This window comes from Mustela putorius, unplaced genomic scaffold (assembly GCF_011764305.1).
Source record: "Mustela putorius furo isolate JIRA1106 unplaced genomic scaffold, ASM1176430v1.1 tig00537248_pilon_pilon_pilon, whole genome shotgun sequence".
NCBI classification, from domain to species: Eukaryota; Metazoa; Chordata; class Mammalia; order Carnivora; family Mustelidae; genus Mustela; species Mustela putorius.
The window spans coordinates 11,315,255-11,341,850 of NW_025422387.1; the positions used below are offsets into that span (position 1 = coordinate 11,315,255).

The 26,596-nt window shown below is 47.0% G+C and overlaps 1 protein-coding gene across 10 annotated transcripts in view; it reads right to left on the reverse strand.

Annotated features, from left to right (window-relative positions):
* NOS1 (nitric oxide synthase 1) overlaps window positions 1–26,596 on the reverse strand; it is a 170,402-nt gene that overhangs the window by 12,656 nt on the left and 131,150 nt on the right. For 8 of the 10 annotated variants that reach the window (XM_013056573.2, XM_013056571.2, XM_045073742.1 and 5 more), the window contains 11 exons: window positions 24,819–24,920; window positions 23,364–23,558; window positions 22,866–22,951; window positions 20,376–20,520; window positions 18,990–19,094; window positions 18,364–18,422; window positions 17,309–17,410; window positions 15,427–15,543; window positions 10,634–10,808; window positions 6,534–6,672; window positions 6,014–6,092 (listed from right to left, as the gene is read on the reverse strand). In XM_013056573.2, coding sequence (XP_012912027.1) covers window positions 6,014–6,092; window positions 6,534–6,672; window positions 10,634–10,808; window positions 15,427–15,543; window positions 17,309–17,410; window positions 18,364–18,422; window positions 18,990–19,094; window positions 20,376–20,520; window positions 22,866–22,951; window positions 23,364–23,558; window positions 24,819–24,920 — 1,304 coding nt within the window. The remainder of the gene's footprint in view (window positions 1–6,013; window positions 6,093–6,533; window positions 6,673–10,633; window positions 10,809–15,426; window positions 15,544–17,308; window positions 17,411–18,363; window positions 18,423–18,989; window positions 19,095–20,375; window positions 20,521–22,865; window positions 22,952–23,363; window positions 23,559–24,818; window positions 24,921–26,596) is intronic. The other 2 variants (XM_045073748.1, XM_045073747.1) reach the window with 1 other exon arrangement.

The following is a 26,596-nucleotide window of genomic DNA, read 5'->3' on the forward strand; positions in this document are numbered from 1 at the left end:
TTGCTTTTCTACCTTCCCAAACCACCTTTCTCCGTAGCACTGACCGGCGTCTGCCTTCTTGTGGAGCTTCCATCATCCTGTGCTTCGTGGTCTGCCTTCCCCAGCCTCCTGACCCTCCCTCCCCAACCCCAGCCTCCAGAACAATGTAAATTCCACAGGGCAAGGAATCTATTTTGTCCACTGCTCTCTTTCTGGCAAATAGGATAGTCCCAGCACGTAGCTGGTCCTCAAGAAATATTTATTAGACGAAGGGACCTCAGGCTGTCAGGGTTTACCAGTTGCCAGAACAGACTGTGTTTTCATTACTAACTGGGGTTCTCCCAGGAATCAGGACCCCACTGGAGCCAAGGCAGTGGAGTCTGCAGTCTGCATCATGCCATCTCTCCTGGGAATCCCAAGCTCTGTCCCCCCTTTGGTAAGTATGTGTGTGTGTTGGGGGGGAGCAGGCTCCTTATATTATCACCTAAGGGAAACACACATTTGGTCTTGGTTGTGCAAAAATCCACCCATATAAATTTGAGAGATCTAAGGAGAAAACACACAGAGGAACTGATTTATTTATGATTTGCCTGATCCTCCCCTTTTCCACTGGTTTTTGTATTTTAAGGGCAGGATTTTAAGGGCCCATGCTAAGGGAGGGCAACAAGAATGAACTCTCAGACTCTATGATCATTCCGGTCCTTTAAAAGGTTTTAGAACAGACCTACTGCATTTTACACAATGCCTGAGAACTTGGGAGCTGATTACGCTTTTGGTAAATCAGATTCTTTGTCCTCTTTGGGTTCCGTCGGCATTTCAGAATCTTTTCTTTTCTTTTCTTTTAGATTTTATTTATTTGAGAGAGAGCGAATGAGAAGGGGGAGGGTCAGAGGGAGAAGCAGGCTCCCTGCCAAGCAGGGAGCCTGACGTAGGACTCTATACGGGGACTCCAGGATCACGACCTGAGCTGAAGGCAGTCGCTTAACCAACTGAGCCACCCAGGCGCCCCTAGATCTGCTTTTCTTCATTGCCAACTGGTTCTCAGTAGAGACACTTCATATCCAACATGAAGTTTCTACGTTCTCCATGGTATGTAAATCAACACTTGAATAGACCAATGGGACTCGCTATATAAAGTAGTCTCTGGCACACCCAAGAACCCTTTTGTGCTGCAAATAGCCACCGTTATTAAAAATAGTTGTGCTAGCACATTTACTTTTTTGCAAGTATTTTCTCGAAGCAAGGCAAGGCACCCCTGTCCTTTGTATGGTAGGGAAATTGGTGGCTGACATTGGGAATGATGGTGTCAGGGCCTGGGGTCCCATTCTCCTTTCCTGGACAGATTTTGCTGTCCCAGGGGCACTCATCTTGTCAATTATACAGACTTACACGACTGATTCTGGTCTGAGCTCATGTGGGTTCCTGATTCCTGGAGAGCAATGACAACCACCAGCTCCTGCCTGCGCCAGGGTTGGAATCTAGCAGAGGCTGATAGCCAGCAGGGGGCGCTGTGGGGCTGCTAATTAAGGAGCCTCCGGCGCCAACCACAGAAGCCTTTGAAAGGGCCCCACAATTCCCACTTTCTCCCAGATCATCATGATTCCTTTCCGAAGTATATTTGCCTCCGTTCTTCTGGCCGGTACAAAATAGAAATGTGGAAGACCCGAACTTGCTGAGCTGGCTCACACTCCCAGCCATTTCCCCCAAGTTCTCTTGAACATGACATTCGGTGGTCAGGCAGACAAGGGGCAGGAATGGGGAGGCAGCCGGCAGATACGCCAGGTGCCCCAGGCTCTGCCCATGCCGGGAATTTAACCAAGGGGATGTTGCAAGCCTCTGATCAGGCATGGCTTGCTGAGACCTCCCAGGGATGAATGACTGTATGGCCTTGGAGCACCCTAATGGGCTAGTCTTTGAAGCCTTGTGGGGGAATCAGATTCCCCTAACCCTTTCTCAGTAGCACTAACTTGGGAGACCAGTTGTCTCAGTTCTGCTGGGGGTTTGTAAGTATAGAATTTTGTAAGTTAGTTGTGTGTGTGTGTGTGTTTAAGCTTGGGACACATTAAGGTCATTGAGAAGGATGGGGAGAAGGAGAAAGGACAAAAAGGGGGCGCCTGGGTGGCTCAGTGGGTTAAGCCGCTGCCTTCCGCTCAGGTTATGATCTCAAGGTCCTGAGATCAAGCCCCACATCGGGCTCTCTGCTCAGCAGGAGGCCTGCTTCCCTTCCTCTCTCTCTGCCTGCTTCTCTGCCTACTTGTGATCTCTGTCTGTCAAATAAATAAATAAAATCTTTAAAAAAAAAAAAAAAGAAAGGGCAAAAAGGGTAGTGTGGGAATGTAGCAGTCATTGTGGCCCCTCCATCCCAGACTCCAGAAGCATAACAGACAGACACAGACACACACACACACACGCATGTATGCTCGGCAGTGGCTCAATGACAGGTTCACGGATGAAACAAGAGTCAGTTAATGTTCAGCATCAAATGGAAAAAAGAATACTCTTTAATGAAAAGAGTAAACATTGTAAGTTTCATTCGTGCAGCAAATTTGTAGTGAGTGTTGGGCCTTATTCTAGGCACTGGTGAGACAGTGATGGGTCTGGGGTCCCATTCTCATCGACTGTACTAGTTTCACTGAGGAACAACTTAAAGAAGTCCCAGAAGGATGGGTGGGTGTTGATGGGTTGGGGGCAGCAGGCCCAGTGATTAGCAGATAGGACGGTCAGGGAGCCTCTGAGGTGATGGGACATTTGAGGAGAGATCTGAACAATGAGAAAAAGGGGACATGCAAAGACCTGTTTGGGAAGAGTGTTTGCATGTGCAAAGGCCCTGGGGTAAGAAAAGGTGTAGCATATGTGGAGAAGGGAAAGAAGGCTGGAATGTTTGGAGAGTGGTCAACACAGATGTGGGGGGGGGCAGAGCTGAAGAAGGAGATCAGAATGGTGGCCAGAGCCCACTCATACCATCAATGAACATGGATTTGCTCAACGCAGCAGCTGTAGGTCTGAGATGAAGTTGAAAGTCAAATCCCAGAGGACAAGATGAGGGCTGGACATGCAGTGTAAGGGAGGGAGAGGAGGCAAGGAAGATGCTTGAGGTTTTGGCTTAAGGCAACTGTTGATGATCTCTGTTGAAATGGGAAAGGCTGGAGAGAAGCAATTTCATCCAGGGAGCAGTAAGAATCAAGAGTTTCCTCACCAAGATCTGTCCATTGTAATATCCCACCCACTGTCCACAATGCCCCAACACTCAGGACCCCTTCTGCACCTCTACTCCTGCCAGCCTCTGCCTCGATGTCCCTCCTCTCCTTCCCTTTCTAAAGCCTACCATGCACTTCTCTTCCTCCCGAAATGCAGGACTCACGGCACCCATTACCGCTCCATTATACTCCCTGCTGTGTTGTTTGTTAATTGGTGTACCTAGAGAATGTATTTCCTGGCCAGGCAATGACTGTGGTCACTTTTATCTTTGGTTGTGCAAGGATCACCCTCAGGAGGTGGTTTACTTCCTCTTAAGCACTTTGCTTGCAATTAAGTATCTGGGAGGCGGGGAGTAATTTGTGACATCTCGCTTATAGCCTCCTGGCCCAAACAGCCTGATTTTGGGCCGACTTGGGTGGGGGAAAACAGAAGCATATGAGGCTTTTTTTTTTTTTTTTAACTCAATTATCCCTTAAAACAAACCAACGACTTACAAAGCTGGAGATGGTAGTAAGCCTGAAAATAGGTCATGCTCCAGAGTGTGCTTCCAAAGAGAGAGAGATACCTACATACAACTTGATCCTTTTTGTGCTAATTCACGACTGATTTTAATACAAGGTTCTCGTCCCTAAACCTGTTGAAACAGTCTCTTCTAAGTCACTCAGCATAGAGTCAGAGGCCCTTTCCAGAGGTGAGTGGGGGTTATTCCGGGACTTTGGTCCAAGTTAGCATCAGAACATTTGCAAAGGACCTTGCTTTTTATGTACCATGGTGTAGGGAGTAATTTTTGTTATTTGCTCTTTCACGGTTTGTTGCTGAAGGAAATTTCCAAGGGTTCTTAGTCACTTCTCTTCCATGTTACTGAAGTCATCCCTTTCCACAGGGCAGAAATGGGAAGTAAGGATGTGTATTTCAAACACAAGGTCCCTCTCTGTATCAGAGATCCCTATGCTCCTGAATGCTGCATATAACAAATTATTCAAAGGGTTTAATTTCCCAACCCATTTCTTTAATGTTGGAGGATCTAAGAGAGTACATGAGACCTTGGGGGCTTCCTGCTGCTGATAACTCCATCAGAGGTCTGACATCCACACAGAAAGCATGCATACTAAATGTGTAGGTGTTTGAAGCTGGGCCGGAGAAGGAAGAGTAACGGGAAAGTATGAGATACTGGTTGCCTTGTGCACCTCGTCGTTAATATAGCAGCCTTGCAATGGTCTTGAGGACACCTGGGTAGCCATTCAGCATGCTGACTTTAGAGTTGGAGAACCGAGTCTATGTGACCTTGATAAAGTCACTTGCATTATCTACTTGTCACTTTTCATATTTAAAACATCGATGATGGGGGCGCCTGGGTGGTCAGTCAGTTGAGCGACCGACTCTTGATTTCAGCTCAGGCCATGATTGTGGGATCAATGTGGGATCACCCCCACATTGGGCTCTAAACTCAGTGGAGATTCTGCTTGAGATTCTCTCTCTCCCTCTCCTTCTGTCCCTCCCTGCCTAAAATAAATAAATAGATCTTTAGTGGGGCGGGGTGGGGGGGACCAAAACCAAAACTTCGATGATAATAGTCCCAACTTCCTGGGCTGGTTAAGAGTTCTGGGAGATTCCTCAGAGAGAGACACAAAGCAGGGCTCGGCACACAGAAAACACTAGAGAAATGTCAGCAATGTGTAGAGATACCCTTCTTGTTCTGTGTAAGGAGATGGGCTCGGAGGACCTGTATGACTGGCCTGCGGTCACACAGCTGGTGTGCGACGGGACAGGGGTCAGAACCCAGGCCTGTTCAGCTCGCAAGCTCACTGACTGTACTAAAGAATCAAGATTTCAAAAGCTCAACATGGGCTGTAACCGGGATGTGAAAAAAGATGCCATTCTCTAAGGATCAATGCAAAGGACTTCATGAAGGCTAAAAATCTTATTTACAGAAGTCGAGGGACAGAGAGACTTGGTTCACTCACTTTGACCACAGCAGCAAGGGTGGAAGCTAAATGGGACAGCGGCATGGCCACCAGGACAAAACCCACGATCTCAGGTGGGATCACTGTGTCCTGCTCAGGTCCAGGGGTAGCTTTAATGGCCCCAGTGCATGTGGTAGCTATGACAGATTCTCTGTGTGCTGTGACTGGGTCTGAGAATGACACTGGCAGCAGGACAAGAGTGCGTCCTTTTACTAAGGTGAAAGGCTTGGGAAACCTGGTCTTAGGAAGCACAATTTGAAGAAATCAAAACCCAGGAAAGACTGGTCCTTGTCCTTGGCTATCAGCAGGTCTCTCATTTGGAAGAACGGAGTTTGTTTTGGGTGTCACCTGAGGATAACTGAGATCAATGCAGAGAGCTAGGAAGATGCCCTTTGGTTAGAGCAACAGCAAAATCATGTCTAACAATTAGGACTCTGAAACACAGAGTGGGCTGCCTGGTAAGGTAATGAACCTCCTGTCATCCCAAAGGAATTTAAGCAGCATCTGGGTAGCCAGTTTTCGGGACTCTAGAGAAGAATTACCCACAAGGAGGAAATGTTCTCTGGCTAGGATGTTCTGGTACAATGAACATTAGCAGTTCGACAAGGGTGTGGTCTAGATTAAAAATTCCTCATACAACCTTTCTTTTTCTGCTTTCCACGACGATCTGTCCTTTCTTGGTCCCTCTAGGGGGCTTGGCAAAGGGAAGGTGGGAAAACCTTGGTGCTACAAAGCAGCAGGGGCATCTCAGTGGTACTGGGGATGGTCATGGGAAGCCAGGCCTCTGAGTCAACCAGGGCTCCTCCCCGCAGGTGGGTGGGGGGCATCTGGAGCACAGATGGGAAACCCTGAGCCAAGCAAGGTGTTCCTACCTGGATTTAGGGCTCTGAAGGTTCTGACGGCTGAGGAGTCGAGCAGCCGAGACCCGCTTTTTGTGGACATTGGATAGACCTGCGGTGAGAACAATGACAGTCTCCCTGAGATGGGGTTAAAGCATGGCCAGTACAAAGCCTCCAGCTTCTCCTGACCCTCTCTTCACACTTGCACTGTCCTCTGGAGTGAGGCGAAGAGATGAAATAGAAGAAGTTGGGTGGGTTGGGGGAGGGCTGCGGATAATGGAGAAGGGAAGGCAAATCTAGTTGAGCCTAGCAGAGAAGAACAGTTTCAGGGTAATGGCGCCGCGCTGCTGGAGGGAGAAACATCCAGGCGCAGGTCGGCTGGGTGTGGGGCACTGGCCATGTATTTATTTTCAGAGGACTGCCCTGAAGAGAGATGGAAGCCATGACACCCAGCTTCTTGTGGCACCTTTTGGGTGGGGGTGAGGGCTCCTTTCTCCCCCAACCCACATGCATGGCGGGCCCTGCATGCCCCCCAGAGGTTGCGGAGAGGTACCTTGTGTAAGTTCTGGAGCTTCGGCCACGTAGGTGAGGCGGAACTTGTTCCTCTTCCAGCTGCGGTCGTTGCTGATGAGGGAGTTGTTGGCCTTCTCGATGTTGACATCGTCTCCCACACAAAACACATCACAGGCTGCCTGTGGCATATGCAGGGCTCTCGGTGACCTCCTAGGCATGGCCTGTATTCATCCATCCGTCCGTCCATCCATCCATCCATCCATCCACCCAACCATCCATCCATCCACCCACCCATCCATCCATCCACCCAACCACCCATCCGTCCATCCGTCCATCTATCTGTCCATCCATCCACCCATCCATCCATCCATCCACCCAACCACCCATCTGTCCATCCATCCATCTACCCATCCACCCATCCATCCATCCATCCGTCCACCCATCCATCCATTCATCCCTCTATCCCTCCATTCCTCCACCTACCTGCCCTCCTTCCCTTCTCCTCTCCCTTACTTCCCCCCTTTCCCTTTCTTATTTCCTTCTATCCATCAATCCATCCATCCGTCTTTCCTTCCCTCCTTCCTTCCATCTGTCCATCCAACCTTCCATTCTTCCATCTATACCTTCCCTTCCCTTTCCTTCCTTCCTTCCTTCAATCCACTCACCCGCCCAACCACCCATCCATCCATCCCACCACGGACCGGCCAGCCATCAGTCTATCCACTAATCCATCCTATATGTTTTGAATGCTGTTGATATGCTGGCTAGATCAGCTTTACTAATTAATGACTTTAAGATTTAACCTCTAGGGGTGCCTGGGTGGCTCCGTGGGTTGGGCCTCTGCCTTTGGCTCAGGTCATGATCTCCGGGTCCTGGGATCGAGTCCCGCATCAGGGCTCTCTGCTCAGCAGGAAGCCTGCTTTCCCCTGCCCCTCTCTGTCTGCCTCTCTGCCTGCTTGTGATCTCTGTCAAATAAATAAAAATCTTAAAAAAAAAAAGATTTACCCTCTACTTAGTATGTAACTTTTATGTCATTTATTCCTAAAACCAGTATTTGTAGAGGCCTAACATTAAGCAAGAAAATAAACACCTTAGGAGCACCTGAGTGACTTGGTAGATTAAGCCTCTGCCTTTGGCTCAGGTCATGATCTCAGGGTCCTGGGATCAAGTCCAGCATCAGGTTCTGCACTCGGCAGGGAGCCTGCTTCTCCCTCTCCCTGCCCCCCACCCCTCCATTTGTGTTTTCTCTCTCTCTCAAACAAGTAATAAAGTTGGGGCACCCGGGTGACTCAGTCAGTTAAGCATCTGACTCCAGCTCAGGTCATGATCCCGGGTCCTGGGAGTGGGCCTTGTGCCTGGCTCCTTGCTCAGGAGGGAGTCGGCTTCTCTCTCTCCTCCTGGCCCTCTCCCCAACTTATGCTCTCTCTCACGTGTGCTCTCTCTTTCAAATAACTAAAAATCTTTAAAAAATAAGTTAAGTCTTTAAAAAAAAGAAAATAGACACCTTAGAACATCCTAGCTATCTTAGTCTAAAGATTTAAACACATTAAAAGCAGAACATATTGAATGTTTGAACATCTCCCTATGAATTTTGCTTTTTTTCTATTCTTTTATTTATTTATTTATTTTTTGGGCCAAGTTCATAAGTTCTCTGACTTTAGTAATCCTAAGAATTACCATTTCAAATTCAGGTTTTTGGGAAAAAAGCCATGGATAATTGTTTTTTTTTTAGGGAGACAGAGCACGTGAGCAAGGCGGGGAGAGGCAGAGGGAGGAGGAGAGAGAGAATCTCAAGCAGACTCCATGCTGAGTGCAGAGCCTGATGTGGGGGTCTGTCCCATGACCCTGAGATCATGACCTGAGACAACACCGAGAGTCAGATGCTTACTGACTGACCCACCCAGCTGACCCAGTTCAAGAGGTTTTTAAGGGTAGCTTTAACCACTTTTTGGCTGTGTGTCGATTTTCAGATAATCTAAACATCCATCAGCTGATGGACAAAATACGATATATACATACAACAGAGGATTGTGTGGCCGTAAAAATCAATGAAGTACTGATAAATAATACAATGTGGATGAACCTTAAAAATGTACGAAATGAGCCAGTTTGAAAAGACCACATACTATAGGATTTCGTTCACAGGAAACGTCCAGGAGAGGCAAAGCTACGGAGATAGAAAGTCGGTTAGTGGTTGCCAGGACCGGGAGTTTGGTGGGAGTATGGATGGGGCGGGGGGGAGATAGCTAAAGGGTACAGTAGCTTAGTAACAGGCCCTGCGTCTGGGGTGCTCAAAGTGGCCGATCGAAGTCAAGAACCATAGTGACCTCAAGGTAACAGGAGAAGTTATCACCATTTTCCTTGTCTAGGGAGAAATGCAGAAACAGGCTGATGGACACAGCCTCCCCCCACAGATATCCAGATAGCCCAGGGCCTCAGTTTCCCTCTTTTTTCCCTATGTGCTTCTGCATGTAGGATGGAAAGTGCCAAAGGAGTGACAGGAGGTTGCCTGGTGTCCTTTCTTCTGTGGCGGCTTGAGAATGTGGCTCCACACATTCCGGCATGGAGGAAGGAGCGGGTGGAGGTGGTGGGGTCGGTACTCAAGGCTCTTTGTTTTTTTCCAGGATAGCCAATCACATCATGTCCCCCATGCAGATAGAAGGCCATTGTTCATTATTCTCCTGTGACCTCATATGTCTAGAATCGTGCCATCCAATAGGATGTTCTATCATGATAGGAATGTTCTGTGCTGTCTCCTGGGATGACCACTAGCTTGGGACTACTGAGTATGTGAAATATGCAGCCAAGGAATGGGCTCTTTAAGTAGAATCTATTTAATATAGATACTAAATAGAATTAAAAACTAATTAAAAATGATTAAAATTTTATACATCCATTATGGTGTATAAAATATATAAGTAATTATTTTATGCAAGATAAATATATTTATGCAAATATGCAATATATAATATTTCTGTCATAATATACAGTATTTTATATTATAATTAAACATTTTATTATTTCTATGTATATATATACAGACATTTTTCATGCAATATAAAATTCATCATTTTAAAATGTACTAAAATGTACAATTCCATGGTTTTTAGTGTGTGGAGAGAGAGAGAGAGTGCAACCACCACTGCTATCCAGTTCCGGAACATTCTCGTCCTCCCAGAAGAAGCCCTGTACCCATCAGTAATCATTCCCATTTTCCATTCCTCGAGAGCCCAGGCAACCACAAATCTAATCTCTGTATGCATTTGCCTGTGCTGGACATTTCCTATAAATGGGAGCATAGACCTTCTGTGCCTGTCCTCTTTCACTCTGCAGGTTTGCAAGGCTCATCTGTGGTGTAGCAGGTGTCAATGTTTCATTCTCTTCATGGCTGAATCACATTCCATTACCTAGACATACCATGTTCACTTGTTCATTCATCCTGTTGAATGTGAATTCATGAATACTGACATTTAAATTGCATACGGGTTGGGGCACCTGGATGGCTCAGTGGGTTAAAGCCTCTGCCTTCAGCTTGGGTCGTGATCCCAGTGTTCTGGGATTGAGCCCCGCATTGGGCGCTCTGCTCGGTGGGGAGCCTGCTTCCTCCTCTCTCTCTGCCTGCCTCTCTGCCTACTCTCTGTCAAATAAATAAAATCTTAAAAAAAAAAAAAAAAAAAAAGCACACAGGGCTAGTGGCTCCCATATTGGTCAGCGAAGATCTAGCACAAGAGGGAGAAGCTTGTCCAAGTAGACAAATCGGAGACCTGAGCTCCAGGATGAGGCATGGCCCCCGGTGTGGCTACCCAACTTTATGTTTTTGGCCTACTTGTCTACCAAATGCAAGGGAGGAATGGATTCTTCCCAGCTCTGAAATCCCAAGACTATAATTTTTTTTTTATAGATTAAGTCTCTAACCATAATGAAGGGGGTTGGATTCTGGATGGAGAATGTGTGTTTTAAGACCATCTAAACCCATCTGAGTTGTTGACAGCTGTATCCTGGCTGGATACATGAGGGAAATACCAGGGGTTCTCTCAAGTTTCTTCTATTTCTGATGGTGTCGGTACTCTGTCTTTGGAGGTCTTGAGGGTGGGTCGTGAATTCTCCCCTTAGGTCTCCAAGATCTGGGCCGGTGGTTACCTTGAAGACCTTCTTGGCCCAGGTCCTGAAAGCCTCTTCTTGCCCACAGAGCTCATCCCCTTCCCTCATCTTCAGGATTCTCTCTCCTCCCAGCTCCTCCAAGAGGGTGTCCACGGCATGTCCAAAGGCGCAGAAGTGAGGGTAAGCCCGGGAGCCAAGGCCAAACACAGAGAACCTGCCAAGAAGACAACAAAAGGTCCGTGTTAGGGGACTGTGGGGCGTGAGAGGGTACCTGGTATCATGGACACTGTGTCCCCCTCCCCAAATTCATATGTTGAAATCCTAACGCCCCAATTGTGGTTGTATTTGGAGATGGCACCTTTAAGGTGGTACCTGAGGTTAAATGGTGTCATAAGGTTGGGCCCTAGTCCAATAGGACCAGTGTGCTTAGAAGAAGCGGAAGAGATGCTGATAGCACTCTCTCACTCTGACGGTGGAGAAAAGAAAGGCCATGTATGGGCATAGCAAGATGGTGGCCATCTGCAAGCCAGGAAAAGAGGCCTCACCAGAAACCAATCCTACTGGCACCTTGATCTTGGACTGCCAGCCTCTAGAACTGCAAGAAAATAAGTATCTGTTGTTGAAGCCATATACTCTGGTATTTTGGTTATGGCAGCCTGAGCAGACTGAGATATTTGGTTATCTCCAGAAGGACTGTGTTTAGCCCATGGTGATCAGATGTCCCTAAGCCCACCTGGGGAAGGCCATTTTAAAATCTGGGAGCCCCTGGGGCCTCTTCTTATCTCCTTCTAGTTCTCTGTTAGCTTCAACGATCCTTGGGAGAAAATTCCCAGTGGTCCTAAGGAGGATGAATTAGGGATAGTGAAAACCCAGAACCATTGGTTTAACTTCTCATGCATCCCTTTCTAAGCCAGAGAAATTAGTCTACTTTTTTGGGAAGGCTTGAATTCTATCATGGACACAACCAGATGAGTTTTAAGTACAAAGGTAACGAAAATCATAATACAGCAGTCCTCAGGGTCCTATATTAATGAGGAGATCAGAAGGACTTGTCATTAACACATCAAATGTTGTATGTTAACAAACTGGAATTAAAAACAAAAACTTAAAAAAAAACCCTCACATCAAACGTTGGTGGGTAAACAGGTTCTTCTAAAAGGGGATGAAAGGTTTATCAATATGCAGCTCCACCTCTTGGGATGTCTATGAAATTCATTTGCGTTGTTAGGGCGCCTGGGTGGCTCAGTGGGTTAAAGCCTCTGCCTTTGGCTCAGGTCGTGATTCTGGGGTCTTAGGATCGAGCTCCGCATCGGGATCTCTGCTCGGTGGGGAGCCTGCTTCCTCCTCTCTCTCTGCCTGCCTCTCTGCCTACTGGTGATCTCTGTCAAATAAATAAATAAAAATCTTAAAAAAAAAAAAAAAGAAATTCATTTGTGTTGCAAACCCTCTTCACCTAGATACCACCAAGAAGGTGGGTGTTTGAATCAGTGGGGGTCCAGTTAATGAGATTTTTCCTCTCTGTTAAGGTGGGCTGCCTTGACTTGAGTATGAGAAGGGAAGGGCTGTGTCTCAGATAGCCGCTCTTGCTAGTTTGCTGTCCTAGAGACACTTTATGTCACACTTACAGGGCTCGGTCCTGGCTGTGGGTCTGGACCTCACCGGGACCGGAGTGACATGTTGGTGAGTGGGACAGGAACACCGCACCCCACTTTTTTCCCGGGCTGGAGTTTTCCGCTGCAGACGATCATCTCGGACAAGCCCAGATGTGGGGCTCTGTAAGTTATTTCATGGGGGCTCTGGGTCTGAATCTCTTTGTTTAGGATGACGGGGTCAATTTGGCTAAAGACTGAAATGGGGCATGTGGGGAAGGAGGAGGGGAAAGGGGCTCCCATTCTCTCTGTCATTGGAGAATGCACTTGAGATGGGTTCAGGCATCTCACAGATCAAGTGAGGGTTAGCAGAGGTTAACATCTGGGAAGGAGCACTTTTGCCCCAAGCCAGGCCCCTTAGCTTCAGCCCAGTGGGGATCAGAAATTCCCAGCATCAGTCATGACTTGTGGTTACGGTACTTGTTCCTCAAACATGCAATATTTATGTTCATGGCATCTGCCATACCGACTTCCAGTGATACTATTGTTTCCTTATTACTGCTGTTTAACTTGCTCTTAATTTGTACTCACTAGCTTATCAAACCCACCTGTGTTCACTAACAGATGGCTCAGGCGATTCATTCATTAGTATATTTCCTGGTACACCTGAAGCCTGCAGCCCAGTTACTTTCTAGGCTCACGTTTCCACCACGATCTTCCTATTATAAACCTCCAAACCAGGAACTAGCAAACTGCTTATACATGGGGCCAGAGAGTAAATATTTTTAGGTCTCTAGGCCAAGAAGCAAAATCAAAGCTATCATGTAGATACTTATGTGACAGACAGAAAACAAATTCCTGCACATTTTTATTGACAATAAAAATTTAAAAACATTTTTATTACACTTACTAAGGATCATGTTTTAGTACTATGTTTACTTATGAGGATTTATCCTCATAAGTATCCCTTCCCCTCATGTTTGAGGGGGAGGGATAGCATTTTGCTTCATTGGGATTCAACGGTAATGTTTCCTATCATCAAGTGAGTTGCAAATGTTCCACTAGAAAAACCATTCCCAGCTCATGGGTTGTGGAAGAGTCCACAATGGCCAGGCTGAACGCACCTGCGGGTTGTAGCCTGCCAATGCCTGCCCTGAGCCGTGATAGATTTAATATGGGAAAAGTGGGTCTGGCCGTCAAAGTACAAAACCGATGTTCAATGTCAAAACTAAAACAATGCACTGATGTCAAACCCTGTGGAATGAATAACACCAAGGGTGAACCCTTGTATAAATTATGCATTTTGTGTACTCATGATGTGTTGGTGTAATTTCACCCATTGTACCAATGTACTACTCAGGATGGAGATGGTAGGGGTGGGGGAGGCTGTTTTTGTTGGCAGCTGGAAGGAAATCGCTATATCTTCCTCTCAGTTTTGCTGGGAACCGAAAGCTGCTCTAAAAAAAATAAAATCTATTAAAAAGGGCACTGCTACAGACAAAAGGTTGATATCCACGATCTATAAAGAACTCCTCAAACTCAACACATACAAAATAGATAATCATGTCAAAAAATGGGCAGAAGACATGAACAGACACTTCTCCAAAGAAGACATACAAATGGCTAACAGACACATGAAAAAATATTCATCATTAGCCATCAGGGAGATTCAAATCAAAACCACATTGAGATACCACCTTACACCAGTTAGAATGGCCAGAATTAAGAAGACAGTAAACAAGTGTTGGAGAGGATGCGGAGAAAGGGGAACCCTCTTACACTGTTGGTGGGGATACGAGTTGGTGCAGTCACTCTGGAAAACAATGTAGAGATTCCTTAAGAAATTAAAAATAGAGCTACCCTATGATCCTACAATTGCACTACTGGGTATTTACTCCAAAGATATAGATGTACTGAAAAGAAGGGCCATCTGTACCCCAATGTTCTTGGCAGCAATGGCCACGATTGTCAAACTGTGGAAAGAGCCAAGATGCCCTTCAACAGATGAATGGATAAGGAAGATGTGGTCCATATATACAATGGAGTATTATGCCTCCATCAGAAAGGACGAATACCCAACTTTTGTATCAGTATGGACGGGACTGGAGGGGATTATGCTGAGTGAAATAAGTCAAGCAGAGAGAGTCAATTATCACATGGTTTCACTTACTTGTGGAGCATAAGGCATAACACAGAGGACATTAGGAGAAGGAAAAGAAAAGTGAATTGGGGGAAATAGGTGGGGGAGACGAACCATGAGAGGCTGTGGACTCTGAGAAACAAACTGAGGTTTTGGAGGCGGGTGGGGGTGTTGGGAGGGCCTGGTGGTGGGTATTAAGGAGGGCACCTATTGCATGGAGCCTTGGGTGTGGTGCAGAAACAATGAATCTTGGAATACTGAAAATAAGAAAAAAAAGGCACCGCTGGACATAAAACTTCAATATCTAGGACCCCTGTGATGGGAATGCATCTACCAAGCATTGCCATGAGCAGGTATGAGAAGCTTCGGTTAGCAAAGTTCAGGAAGATTTGTAACCAGGCCCAGATGTTCGGCTTACATTAGCCTTGTGTTAACTAACATCGGCAAAACCAAGGATGTGACATCCAGTTTTCTTTCTCGTCGAACTGAATTCACAACTGTTGAAAAACAAGATATCTGTCTGTGTCCTACCTAAAATGACTTCTTGGTATGTGACCCCTGTACTTTGGTAAACATGGGGTTGGGTCCATGTTTTTTGCATCTGACCACACGTTAGAGTCACCTGGGAAACTAAGAAAGTAAAAGGCAATACTTGCGCCCAATTCTAGATGAACTACATCAGAATCTCTGAAAATGGGGCTTGGGTATTGGTATATTGCAAGCATCTCCAGATGATTTTGATGTGTGTGCAGGGTTGAGAGCCACTGGCACACGGCAGGGGTGACTTCAGAAGCTTCTATCAGGTGTAAAACATATCACCGGGAAGCGTAGCTCATTGAGTAATTTCTAGGGACTAACAACCTTCAGCACACAGGATGATAGGCTGAGATTTGGGCGATGGAGCTCTGAGAGTGTGTTTAGGAAGAGGTGACCGGAGAGCCCAGCTAGTGTGCTTAAATAGGTCAGGAGGAGACAATGACAATACAACTGGTTATTCAAGAGAAGGTTGGAAATAGAAGGGAGACGCCCTAACAAAGAGCTCACTTTGCAACTGAATCCAGCTCACCAAGATGTCTTCCCTGATACCCTCAATCCTTGCTCACCTCACGTTTGCCAGGGGTCCAGCACTCTCAAAGTTGTCTCTGAGGTCTGGCCCGTCACCCGACGATTTATGGGAGTCAGAATACGAGGAAACGCTATTGAATCGGACCTTGTAGCTCCTGCCAAAACAGAAGAGAGCCTGTGAGTCCTGACTTGGAACCCCTTGTTGAGGTAGACACCCCAAAGGATCTTCAAATGACCAGTCCTGTTTCTAGAACTTTCTCTCGCATGTTGAGACCATAAGTCTTCTTCTTCTTCTTCTTTTTTTTTTTTTTTTTGAGACCATAAGTCTTCTATGGACTCTTCCAGAATGGATCAACTTACCTTCATCCACCATGATGATAGCTAGTCATCTGCACATGATACCACTTGTATTTAAAGGGTTTCTGACCCCACTCAACTCAGGAATCTTGAGAGCAAGATGGTCAAAATGATTTAAAGGGGGAAAAAAAGTCACAAATAGAACAGACCATCCCCTAACCATTAGACCAAACTTCTTGGCTTGCCAAATTGTGATGAGCACACAAACCCTTCCGGGATGCTGCTAAAGGGCAGATTCTGATTCAGCGGATCTGGGCAGGGTGTGAGGTTCTGCATTTCTAAGAAGTACCCAAGAGATGCCCATGTTGTCAGTCCCCAGACCTCAGTCTGAGTAGCCAGAAGCTAAGTCAGTCTGAGCCAGTCAGCTAAGAACTAACTTGTGCTGCCCGCTATGGTAGCTCTGGGTATTTACTGAAACATAAAGTTCAATGGATTCAAAAGAAACACAGTTAAGTATTCTGTTCCTCGCTTGTACTAGTCACTTATTGAGCGTTCAGGAGCCACATGTGGCTAGTGGACGCCATATTGGATAGTACAATTGTAGAACAGTTACACCACCCTAGAAAGTTTTCCTGGATTATGCCAGACAACTCTCATTCAATGTTCTCTCTCATCAAGTTATGGACCTTGGACGTTTCAAGGAGCTGTCACATTTCCCATTTCAAGAAATGTGGAAAACGTTCTAGCACTGGGACATGGCATGAAAAGAGATTGAATCTTTTATTAAACTCTTCTGAAGGGGATTGAAGGGGAAGGAAGATGTCACTGGACGCAGACCTCAGCATGAGAGGCTCAGGAGCCTTGAGACTTCAAAGAAAGATCCAGTCTTCCTGTTCTCCTCCAAAATTGGGAAGTGTTGTTTTCAGGCAAAGAAAAACAACAACAACAACAAACAAAACATAAAACAAAACAAAATCCCGAGACCAGAAAACAAAACAACCCCCCCCAACAAAAGCCCAACACCCAAACCAAAACAAAACGATACCCCGCAAACAAATCCAAGAGCAAAAGACAAAAAAAGACACTGCGTGTTCTGGCAGGCAGGGCTTCTGAGCTGGACGTTCTTCAAAGTTTTCGTTCCAGCATCAGGAAAGTTCTAAATATATGTAAGTGTATTTTCTGCCCTAAAATAGTCTCACATTGAGTCATTTCTGCAAATAAGTCATGCAACATATCAGGGGGTGGCTGTGTTGTTAGTGTGGGAGGGATGGTTAATGCTTGTGGGTTAAAAATAACGGCACATGTATTTGTATGAGGTTTGAGGTTTTTCCAACCGCTTTCCTCTTTGTTTTTATCCTTTGATCCTCTCAGCCGCTCCCAGAGATGGCTGGGGCAGAGATGGTTTCTCCCCATTTGGCAGATGAGAAAGACTGAGGCCCAGAGAGGTCAAATGCCTTGCTCAAGGTTGCATGGTGAGTTAGTGGCACAGCCTGGGTTAGGACTCAGGTCTCCCTGAGATGCAGGTGTGTGGCCTTGGATGCTTGGGCATTGGGCACACCCACCCGCATGCATACACGAACACAGGGCACACACGCCCATGTACACAGCACACACACACTCTACCTCTGCTGGCTGTCACGGGCTGCAGCCAGACCACGGACTCCTGGGTCACCTTGGGGGAGGGGAGGCCCTTTACGGGGAAAGAAATGCAAGGGTTCCGGGTACCTAGAGGGGAGAACAGATGGTGCCCTCTCTCTCCCTGAAGGAGGGGTGAGGGGGAGCCTGTGATGGTCACCTGGAAAGGGGAGGGGCAGGGAGAGCAAGGACAAAGATGGCTAAGCAGGAGGGACGCAGCTATCCCTTGGGAATGGAGCGTATGTGAGCTCGGCAACAGGTACTTTGCTAAGGAGAAAACCAGGAGAGGTTTTCTGTGGACCAGGGTCTCTAAACACCAGTCAGCTAAGGCATTTGCTCTGCTCCGTGCTGGAGGAGACGCCGTATCGGGCTCCTTGAAAGAGAGCTCGGCACGCACATGCTTTATGTTCTCTGCTTTATGTGGGACTTACGGCTTTGCAAGGGTACTCGTGATGACAGGCCACCTCATGAAATCTCTTTAGAACCCAACCCTGCATTGGGACGCAATTTCACCACGAACAACCGTGGCTACGGTTTTTTGTTGTTGTTGTTTTCTTTTTGTTTTTTTTGTTTGTTTGCCTTAGGAGGTATCTCATCTTCGGAACTCAACCTCTATACTAGCTAGAACTCCACAAGGAGCATCCCATAGAACAGTTCTGGGGAAAGAAACTCATTTCCGCTGATTTCAAATGTATGTTTCCAAAGTGGAGAGATAATAAGAACCAGTGTCCACGGTTCTGAGTTTTCAAAAGATGCCCACATCTATTTTCTCTCTGGGTTCTTACAAGTTAAGAAGTTAGGGCAGGTATAACAAGTCCTATTTGATGGAAAAAGAAACTGAGGCATGGGGCAGTAAAGTCACCCAAGGAGCCAGAACATGAGCCCCTAGTGATCCCCAGACACCCACCAGCTAACATTGCTCACAAGGGGACCTTAAGTCACAAAAACCAGCCCACACTCAAATGTGAACCCCAGATGCCAAAAGACAATCTTCAGTTACCCACCCAAGTATGTGACGTGACCCTGGAGGGTCATTCACTTACTTCCTTTCCTCGTGCACAGAGTTGGGGTGCCTCATTTCCATCAAAGCACAGCCGAATTTCTGGAAGCCAAAAGAGATGACTGAAACATGGAGTGGGACTTAGAAACCTGGAACAGGGTTGGGCATCCGGGGTCCTGGCTGACACATCAGGCACATGCCTGAAGCCTCTGGAGGCCAGGATGCTAGAGACAATCAAGGGTTCGGGCTGGGCAGCTGTGTCTTCCACGTGTGTGGGTACACGTGGAAGGACACGCTGATGAAGCGACTCCAGGTGTGGACCCGCTACCCCCAGCACACAAATCCCCACTGTGGCTTTCTCTTTATAAAAATACCATCCCCGCTTCTCTTATCTGGAGCAGGGGATGTCAAAGTCCTGATTGGGGTATTTATTCCAAAGCAGCACAGCTCACTCAGGAGAGAGCATTTTCACTGAGGATTGACTCATCAGTAGACATCATGGGACTGAGGTCTTGGAATTGTCCAATCTTTGTGGAACTTGGATCCAAACAGAAGTCATGGGATTTTGAGGCTCTGGGAGGATTTCCAAACTGGCAGGTGTACCTTCTGCCCTCTCCCCACCCCCACCCCAATGGAGAACATGCTAGAACAGGTGGAAGGTAATCTTACCTCCCCATTCTCAGGGGGGTCTCCATTGCCAAAAGTGCTGGTAACCACAAGGACGAGAGTTTCATGTTCCAGATGTACAATGTCATATTCTTCCATGGACATCACCTAGGTGGGTGAGGATGAAGGAAGGGGGGAGAGGAAGGGAGAACGTGACAAGGAGAAGAGGTGAGAGAGAACAAAAAGTGATGGGGGAAGGAGAAGAGAGGCAGAGGAAAAAGATGAGTCATCTTTGGAAGTCATCTCCTTTGGAAGAAGAATCAAAAGTTCTGGGTGTCACTATTTCAATGGGCTCGAGTGGGTAGAACTAGAAGATTTTTGGCAGTGTGGGGCCTTTTAATGGTCACAGTGGCCTGAAGGACCATAAAGAACCTGGGAGCGATGGTGGAAGGGGTTGGTCGCTAATAGAGAGAGATCTTGATTGAGATCTTTGGGCTTATACCTAACTGATCCTGGAATCTTCTTGACCACATTTAGACTGGGAATGGCCCAGTTGGCTCTGACCAGGTCTGCTTAAACAACTTGCTAATCCTCCCTCCACCAGCATGGGATTTGGGCCAAATAAGTCTGAGATCCCTGTTCTAAGGAAGATTATTGCCCTATATCTTAGCATGTCTTGAGCAACGTTTCTCTAAGTAGGTTCTGGGGAAACCCAGTCCCCTGAAAGGCCCCTTGAAAATGTGAGCCATGAACAAACATGCTTATATTCTAACCCCTTTTCATTTGGAGATTAGAATACAGTAGACCTTGAACAACATGGGTTTGAACTGTGTGGGTCCACTTATACGTGCATTTTCCCCAATAAATACGGTACAGTACTGTCAATGCATTTTCTCTTCCTTCTCGTTTTCTTAATAACATTTTCTCTAGGTTCCTTCACTGTAAGAATAGAGTATATAATACATACAACATACAAAACAGGTGTTTATCAACTGTTTGTGTTATCATTAAGACTTCTGGTCAGCAATAGACTATTTTAGTAGTTAAGTTTGGGGGGAGTCGAAAGATATATGCAGATTTTCAGCACCCCGACCCCCCATGTTGTACAAGGGTCAACTGTATGGACTTGCTAATTGAAGGCTCTGAGATCGAACTGTTTTTAATGCAGAGCTTTCCAAACTCACCCCAGAAGATTTTCTCATAAACCCTCTAAGATTTGGCTCTGAGATGGGGTTTCATTTTGTGATTCCTGGACTCTCCTGGAAGGACAAGGGAAGACGGGCCTCAAAGTCCCCTGCAATTTATGCAAATATGCATGTGTATGCCGAAGGGCACCTCGAGATGCCCTTTCATTCATTCTCAAAGGTTCTTCTCTGTTGACCTCCCTCCTTCCCTTCCCAACTGTGTTCACCATGAAGGGCCAGGGAGCTGGCACTACCCCCTACCCACCTTGGCATCAAAGGCATGTTTGAAGATCTCACACAAGGTTTTAGCATAGGCCTGCGACTTGCCCGTTTCTGTGGCATAAAGGATGGTAGCCTTGACCCTCTTGGCCATTGCTTGCCCCATGAGCTTGGCTGAGAACTTGACGGCTCTGGGGAGAAGAGGATGGAGAGGAAAATGGGAAATGTAGAAAGGAGGGAAGATGCTAGACTGGGGCTTTTGGGCAAGAACCATGATCCCTGAAAAGTAGTGGGAGAAAATTTACTCTCTTGATGTTTGATGGTTTCAGGGACACTAGAAGCCTGAGTCTAGCAACATATTGACCTCTTTATTAAACTCTCCAGAGCAACTAGTCATGAGCTAACACAGTTGGTTAGTTTTGTTAGTTTGTTGCTTGGTTGACCAATTCTAGTCTTGAGAACCTTGGTTTGCCAAGCATGGCCCCCATATATGATCCTTCATTCATTCATCAAATGTTTGTTGGGTGCTAACTCATGTATTGGGCAGAGTTATATGAGCTGAAAAATATTGACATGTAGCTATCATGAAGCTTTCATTCTAGTATGTGTGTGTGTGTGAGAGAGAGAGAGAGAGAGAGAAAGAAAGAGAGAGAGAGAGAATAAATCACTAGGTATTGAGTTAGAAGGAATTTAGAGGTTTATAAATCCACAAAGGAAGGACTTAATCAGGCTGCATCTTCAGGGTCTTGCACAGAGCCTGATAGCTAACAGGCACTAAATAAATATCCATCGAAAGAGGAAATGAATTTTAAAGATGCTGTTCCTACCAAAGCCCTGGGGAGTTTGAATAGCAAGGCTGGGCTCTTTCCAGTTAAATGGAGAATTCAGAACCTGGGTTCCTTCCTTCCTGTTGATGAGGGCATAGGGGTGGCAGACAGGCAGAGGCTCAGGAAGGCCTGGGCTCACCTCCTGAGCCAGCATCCCTGGTCCAACGAGGATCCTTAGCGTAGGCAAATTGTTAATTACCCCCACCTGGGGATGATTGGTGGCAAATACATTTTTGAGAATCAGGGAAACCACCCACACTGCAGGAGGACCCCGAGCTCAGGGGGAGAAACAGAAAAGAATAAAAGGTGTCTGGAGGATTCCCTTTGAGTGATTGGAGCATAAAAAAGCATCTATAATTAACTACCATTGTTTCTATCCCACACTTAATGGTGCAATTAATGTTTTAGATTTCTTCCTCCTTTTTCTTCCCGAAACAGTTGAACTGAAGTGAAGCCCAGGGCTGCCCTCCCCGAGAATATCTGTGATTCTCTTGTTAGAGAAGGAATGGTTGCTGATGTGTTCTTGTGTGCCTGGAAGATGGGGATTAGGTGGAAGGAATGAGAGGGGAGGAAGACAGAGGGAGCGAGATGGCATGAACCATGTTAATGGAGCCAGAACCTAGGTTTGCAGTCACCAGGGCCTGGCTTCTGGGGTTCATGGAATGGATGGCATCTGTAGGGATTGCACCCTGAGAGTGTTGGACCAGAGAGTGCTGATGGAAGAATCGCTCAATGCATGCCCAGATCCTCTGCCCAAAGGTTAACTCCAAACAGGGGTCTGTGCTGACGGAGTCTGTGGAGTTCACTTTAGGAGAAGGCTGGTCTCCCCATTGGATCATCTCAGTCACCCCCTACCTCATTAATCAGCGGGTCCCTTGGTTGGCCACACATTCTCCAGGAATTATTACTCTTTGGTGGCTTGGCCCATAACCTCTTTCCCTCCCTCCTTTGCTCAGTTAAGTCTCTTCATCTCATTCTTCAGCCCAATTGTCATCTTCTGAAGGAAGCCCTCTCTGACCTCCCAAAGTCGGTTAGCTCTCTATATGGCACCATGAATCAGCCCTCAATGGCACTTGCAATGTTTACTGTATTTGTGTGATTCTTGGAGAATGAAGGGCTGTGAGCTTTGACAGGAACAACATTGATCTGGCTCATCAGGCATCACTGGAGACCAGCAGAGTGCCTGGCACAAGGTGGACCCTCAGTATTCATTTCTTGGCCAAATGAATGAATGAATGAATGAATGAAGGAGTCATGTTAGAGTTCAGCCCTGGGTGAGAGCCCTCTTGAGTTGGCTCATCCCAGTTCCTCCCACTTCTGGTTTCAGTGACTTCCTGTTGATAGCTTGAAATTGGCCATGGAGGAGTAGTTACACCATGGAAATTGGCAAATGTTACAAATCTACATCATCATTATTATTACTAGAACCACTCTTGTTATATTTTGGAGAGCTGGCTTATCAATAGGCCACTGCCCTTCAGACAAGAATTTAGGACATGGAAGTGAGGAACGTGAGGTTGGGAAGGACAAAAGTTGAAGCAACATCCATATCTCAGACCCTCAGGCAAAGAAGGCATGAGGGGGTCAGAGAAGATGGAGAAGCCACATCACATGAGGGGTCAGAGGCACAAGCATCTGCCGAGCCTCCTCTTTTGGGACTCTCTGAGTTTGGAGGCACTTCTATTCCCCACCCACTTGAGGTGACTTACTCTGCCAGTTTCTTGAAGCCGATGGCTCGCCGCTTTGTGGGGGTCCCATTGGTACCTTTCCAGACGTGGGTGTTCCAAGGCTCAGGCTGGGAAGAGAGGACCATGGTCAGTGCAGTGAGGAAGTCTAGTTCCCCTTAGGGGACATGCAGGACTTCCTGGGTGCTTGTGGTTGCCCATCTATGTCCACCTTCAGTCCTTGAAGGGACTGATTCTGCTGCTGGTGTACACAGGGATCTTTGTACAGAGTGGCTGGTCCAGTCTCCCTGCATTGTCCATCTAGACTTTCCACTCAGCCCTCAATCCTTCTCAAACACTCTCCAGAGGACCCCATTAGTCTCTGAGCTAGAGCTGTGCTGGCCAATATGGTAGCCATCAGCCACATTGGCCATGGCACCCTTGAGTGCTCAAAGAGCAAGTCTGAATTCAGAAATGCTTGAAGCAGAACATGCATCCGAAATATTGAAGATTTAGCACCAAAGAGGCAGAGAGGGGCAGGACCTGGTATTCGAAGGAGGGGGTGAGCCGATAGTTGAGCATCTCCTGGTGGAAGACTGGGGTGATGCTGCCGGACATGGGGGGCACAATCCACACCCAGTCAGCAGGGCAGCCCCCCCGGCAGCGGTATTCATTCTCCATGTGCTTAATGAAGGACTCGGTGGCCGAGTGGTGGTCAACGATGGTCACTTTGTCACTCTGTGGGAGGAGAGGGGACGGGGAGTCAGGAAGGAAAGGAAGCTGGGTTATTTCAGGACTCCTGTCCCCATCGAGCAGTGTTTGCCAGAGGGGGTCCCGGAGATGACATGAGGCCGTGTGAAGTGATTCTCCACACGTCCCTCTCAGTTGTACCCAGGGGAGAGTCTCCTTTTGGTGCGAACCCGTTTTTAACGCTTCTCTTGCCAATTTTCCTCTCTCCTTCCTCCCCCACCGCCATTTTTCACCAGAGAGCAACCTCAGGCAGCACTGAGCCAGAATTTAACAACTCTGTATTGTTTCCCTTGTGTTTATTTGCTTATTAATTTATTTAATATTATATTACCTTCTATTTATGGCAACTGATACTGACCCTCCATTTATAGTGCTGATATAAAATCCTCTTAAGCATTTTTAAGTACTCAGGAGGAGTTTATTAAAATTAAGACACAGAAATTGCGGTGGAGGTGGGTGGATTGCCTATCTAGGTAACCCACCCCCTGGGGCCCGTGCTGGTTGGCTGGTCTGGATTTGAACCTTGTCTGAAGAGCACTTTCCCTCTCTGTCCACAAAACCTCCCCTTTCCGCATCTTCCTTCCTCAATTCCTCATCCTGCTCATATCTCTCCTATCTCTGGCTCACTGGTCTTCATGCCAGGCCCCCAGCCCACCAAACTGCGCTCCATCTTTATCAATGACTCCCCAAAACCCACTCCTCCACACTTAAGACAGAAGAGGGAACTTCCTTCCCCCTCATGCCAACACAACATCCCTCCCTGGGATGTTCCTGCGTGTGCCCACTCTCCCTGAGCCTGACATGGAGGCCCATGGTCCATATTCATATCTACCCATGACTTGATCCATTCATTCTACAGCCATCCTATGTAATTCCACCTACCACTGATCCACACATTCAGAGGGACGATATGCTTCTGATAATGAAGATGGGTATTCGTGTCCGTTATGTGATAGTCTGAACCCCAAAGAGGTGGCAAGACACAGAGGATGCCTGGCGTCCCAATTCCAATAAATCATAAGCAACAAGTCCCAATGCCCCTCCCCCCACCTATTCATCTCTTCCTCAAATGGTCTCCACCCAAGTTCCAAAACGGAGATCAAGGCATGTGTGTTGGAAAGTAGAACTTGCTGGTGAACAGATCTCCCCACTCCTGGCAGCCAGGTCTCTTGACCTTCTGTTCCAAGCCTCTGGAAGGCTTTAGTGCCCCCTGGAGATGTGCCAACCAGGGCATGTGCCCTGCGCTACCTGGAAGCTATAGAGAACAGCAATGTTGATTTCCACCAGCGCCTGATCCTTCCACAGGGAGGATGTCTTCCTCATGTCCAAGTTCATCTTCTTGGCCACTTCCTGGAACAGGAACGAAGCACAGACTCACAGGCTGGGCCCCCACAGGAGAGACAGGGCTACCAGTGAACTTCTTCACCAAGTAGCCAACTCAATGCCAGGCTGTCAAACTCACTCTAAAGACTTTTCTATTGAGAACCTGCTGGTAGCAAAGCTTACCTTCTAGTGAGGGAGAGAGACAATTAATATTGTGATAAATGCTAATTCCTAGGGAGAAAATAAGACAAGGGAGGGCGATGAAGAGGGGTGAGGGGGCCAGACTGAGCCAGGGTAGTCAGGAAAGACCCACTGTGGAGGTGGCATTATCGGGTGAGACCCGATAATGATGAGACCAGATGATGAGAAGCAGCAAGATGATATCTGCAGGTCTATGGAGGGAAGGTTCTAGGCAGAGAGAACAGTCCAGGTGCAAAGACCCTGAGGTGAGATGAGGCTTGTACCATCTAAGATATAGAAGGAAAGCCAGTGTATTTGAGGGGCGGGAGCAGTAAGCCAGGGGAGTTGGTGGGAGAGAGAGGCAGGACTGGATCGTGCAGGATTTGGGATAAGCCTAGGAGTTAGGATTTCATTCCAGATATCATGGAGAGGGTCTTTGGAGGGTTTTAAGCAGAAGAGTGGGTCTGGAAGTGACATCATCTGCTTTCTAGAAGGAAAAGCTCTCCACTGATCCTGCTCTATGTCTGGAGAGTAGCCATGCTTGGGACCCACATTGCAGGGGCTTTGAGCTCAGGGAAACACCTGCCTTGAGTCTATCTGACAGATAAGGAAACTGAGGCTCATTGAGATCCATAGAGCCATTTGGCCTTGGAGCTGGGGCCCAGGCAGGGGCCCAACCTCCAACACCCGAGAGCAGCTACCCAGCTAGCTGACTGCCTTGGCTATAATGGAAACAAACCAGCTCCTGACGTGTTACAACTCGAGCTGAACCAGGGGCTGATGTCAGGAGAGGGGAAGACCCAATGGCAAATTCATTAATTAGAGCTTTGCTTTTCCTTCCTCTGTCAATTCTAGTCACTTGTGGGAGCCCAGGTCTCATTATGGGGCTAGGAGGCGACAATTTCTCAGGTTTGGGGAAACGGCTTCCCAGCCCGGCTGTCAACATTTGTATATAACAGAGATCAGACTGGGAGGGCTGGCGCAGGAGTGTCTCATTTAAGTTACTCCGGGAGGACTGCCTACAATGGAAATGTAAGCAGAGACCTCGAAAGCAGATCTCATATTAATCCATTCTTTGCGGCTGGGGTGCTAGGGTCTGCTGTGGTCCTTTGGCAGTGGCATATCCACAGAAAGAAAGACATTTTCCGTTTTCCATAAATACCTACAAAACTTGAGTTATCTTACGAGAGCAAAGTGTCTGTGGCCATGATGTTGCCATTGTAACTGCCCCACCATTACTGTGGTTACAAAAATGGAAAGCAGTTGCAGGAAAAAAAAAAAAAAAGACTCTATGATTTAAAAAAAAAAAAAAATCCCCAAATGTGATTGGAGTCACATCTATGGAAATTGCCTGAAACATCTTTTCCTTTCCTGCTGTAAGTTTGCAGAGATCAGTGGCTGCCCAATAGAATCTTCTAGGGAGCTTTGAAAAATGCTGGTATTGAGGCTCTATCCCTGAGCAATTACATCTAAATCCCAGTGAGTGGCACTCAGGCATAATATAGTCCCCTAGGTAATTCCAG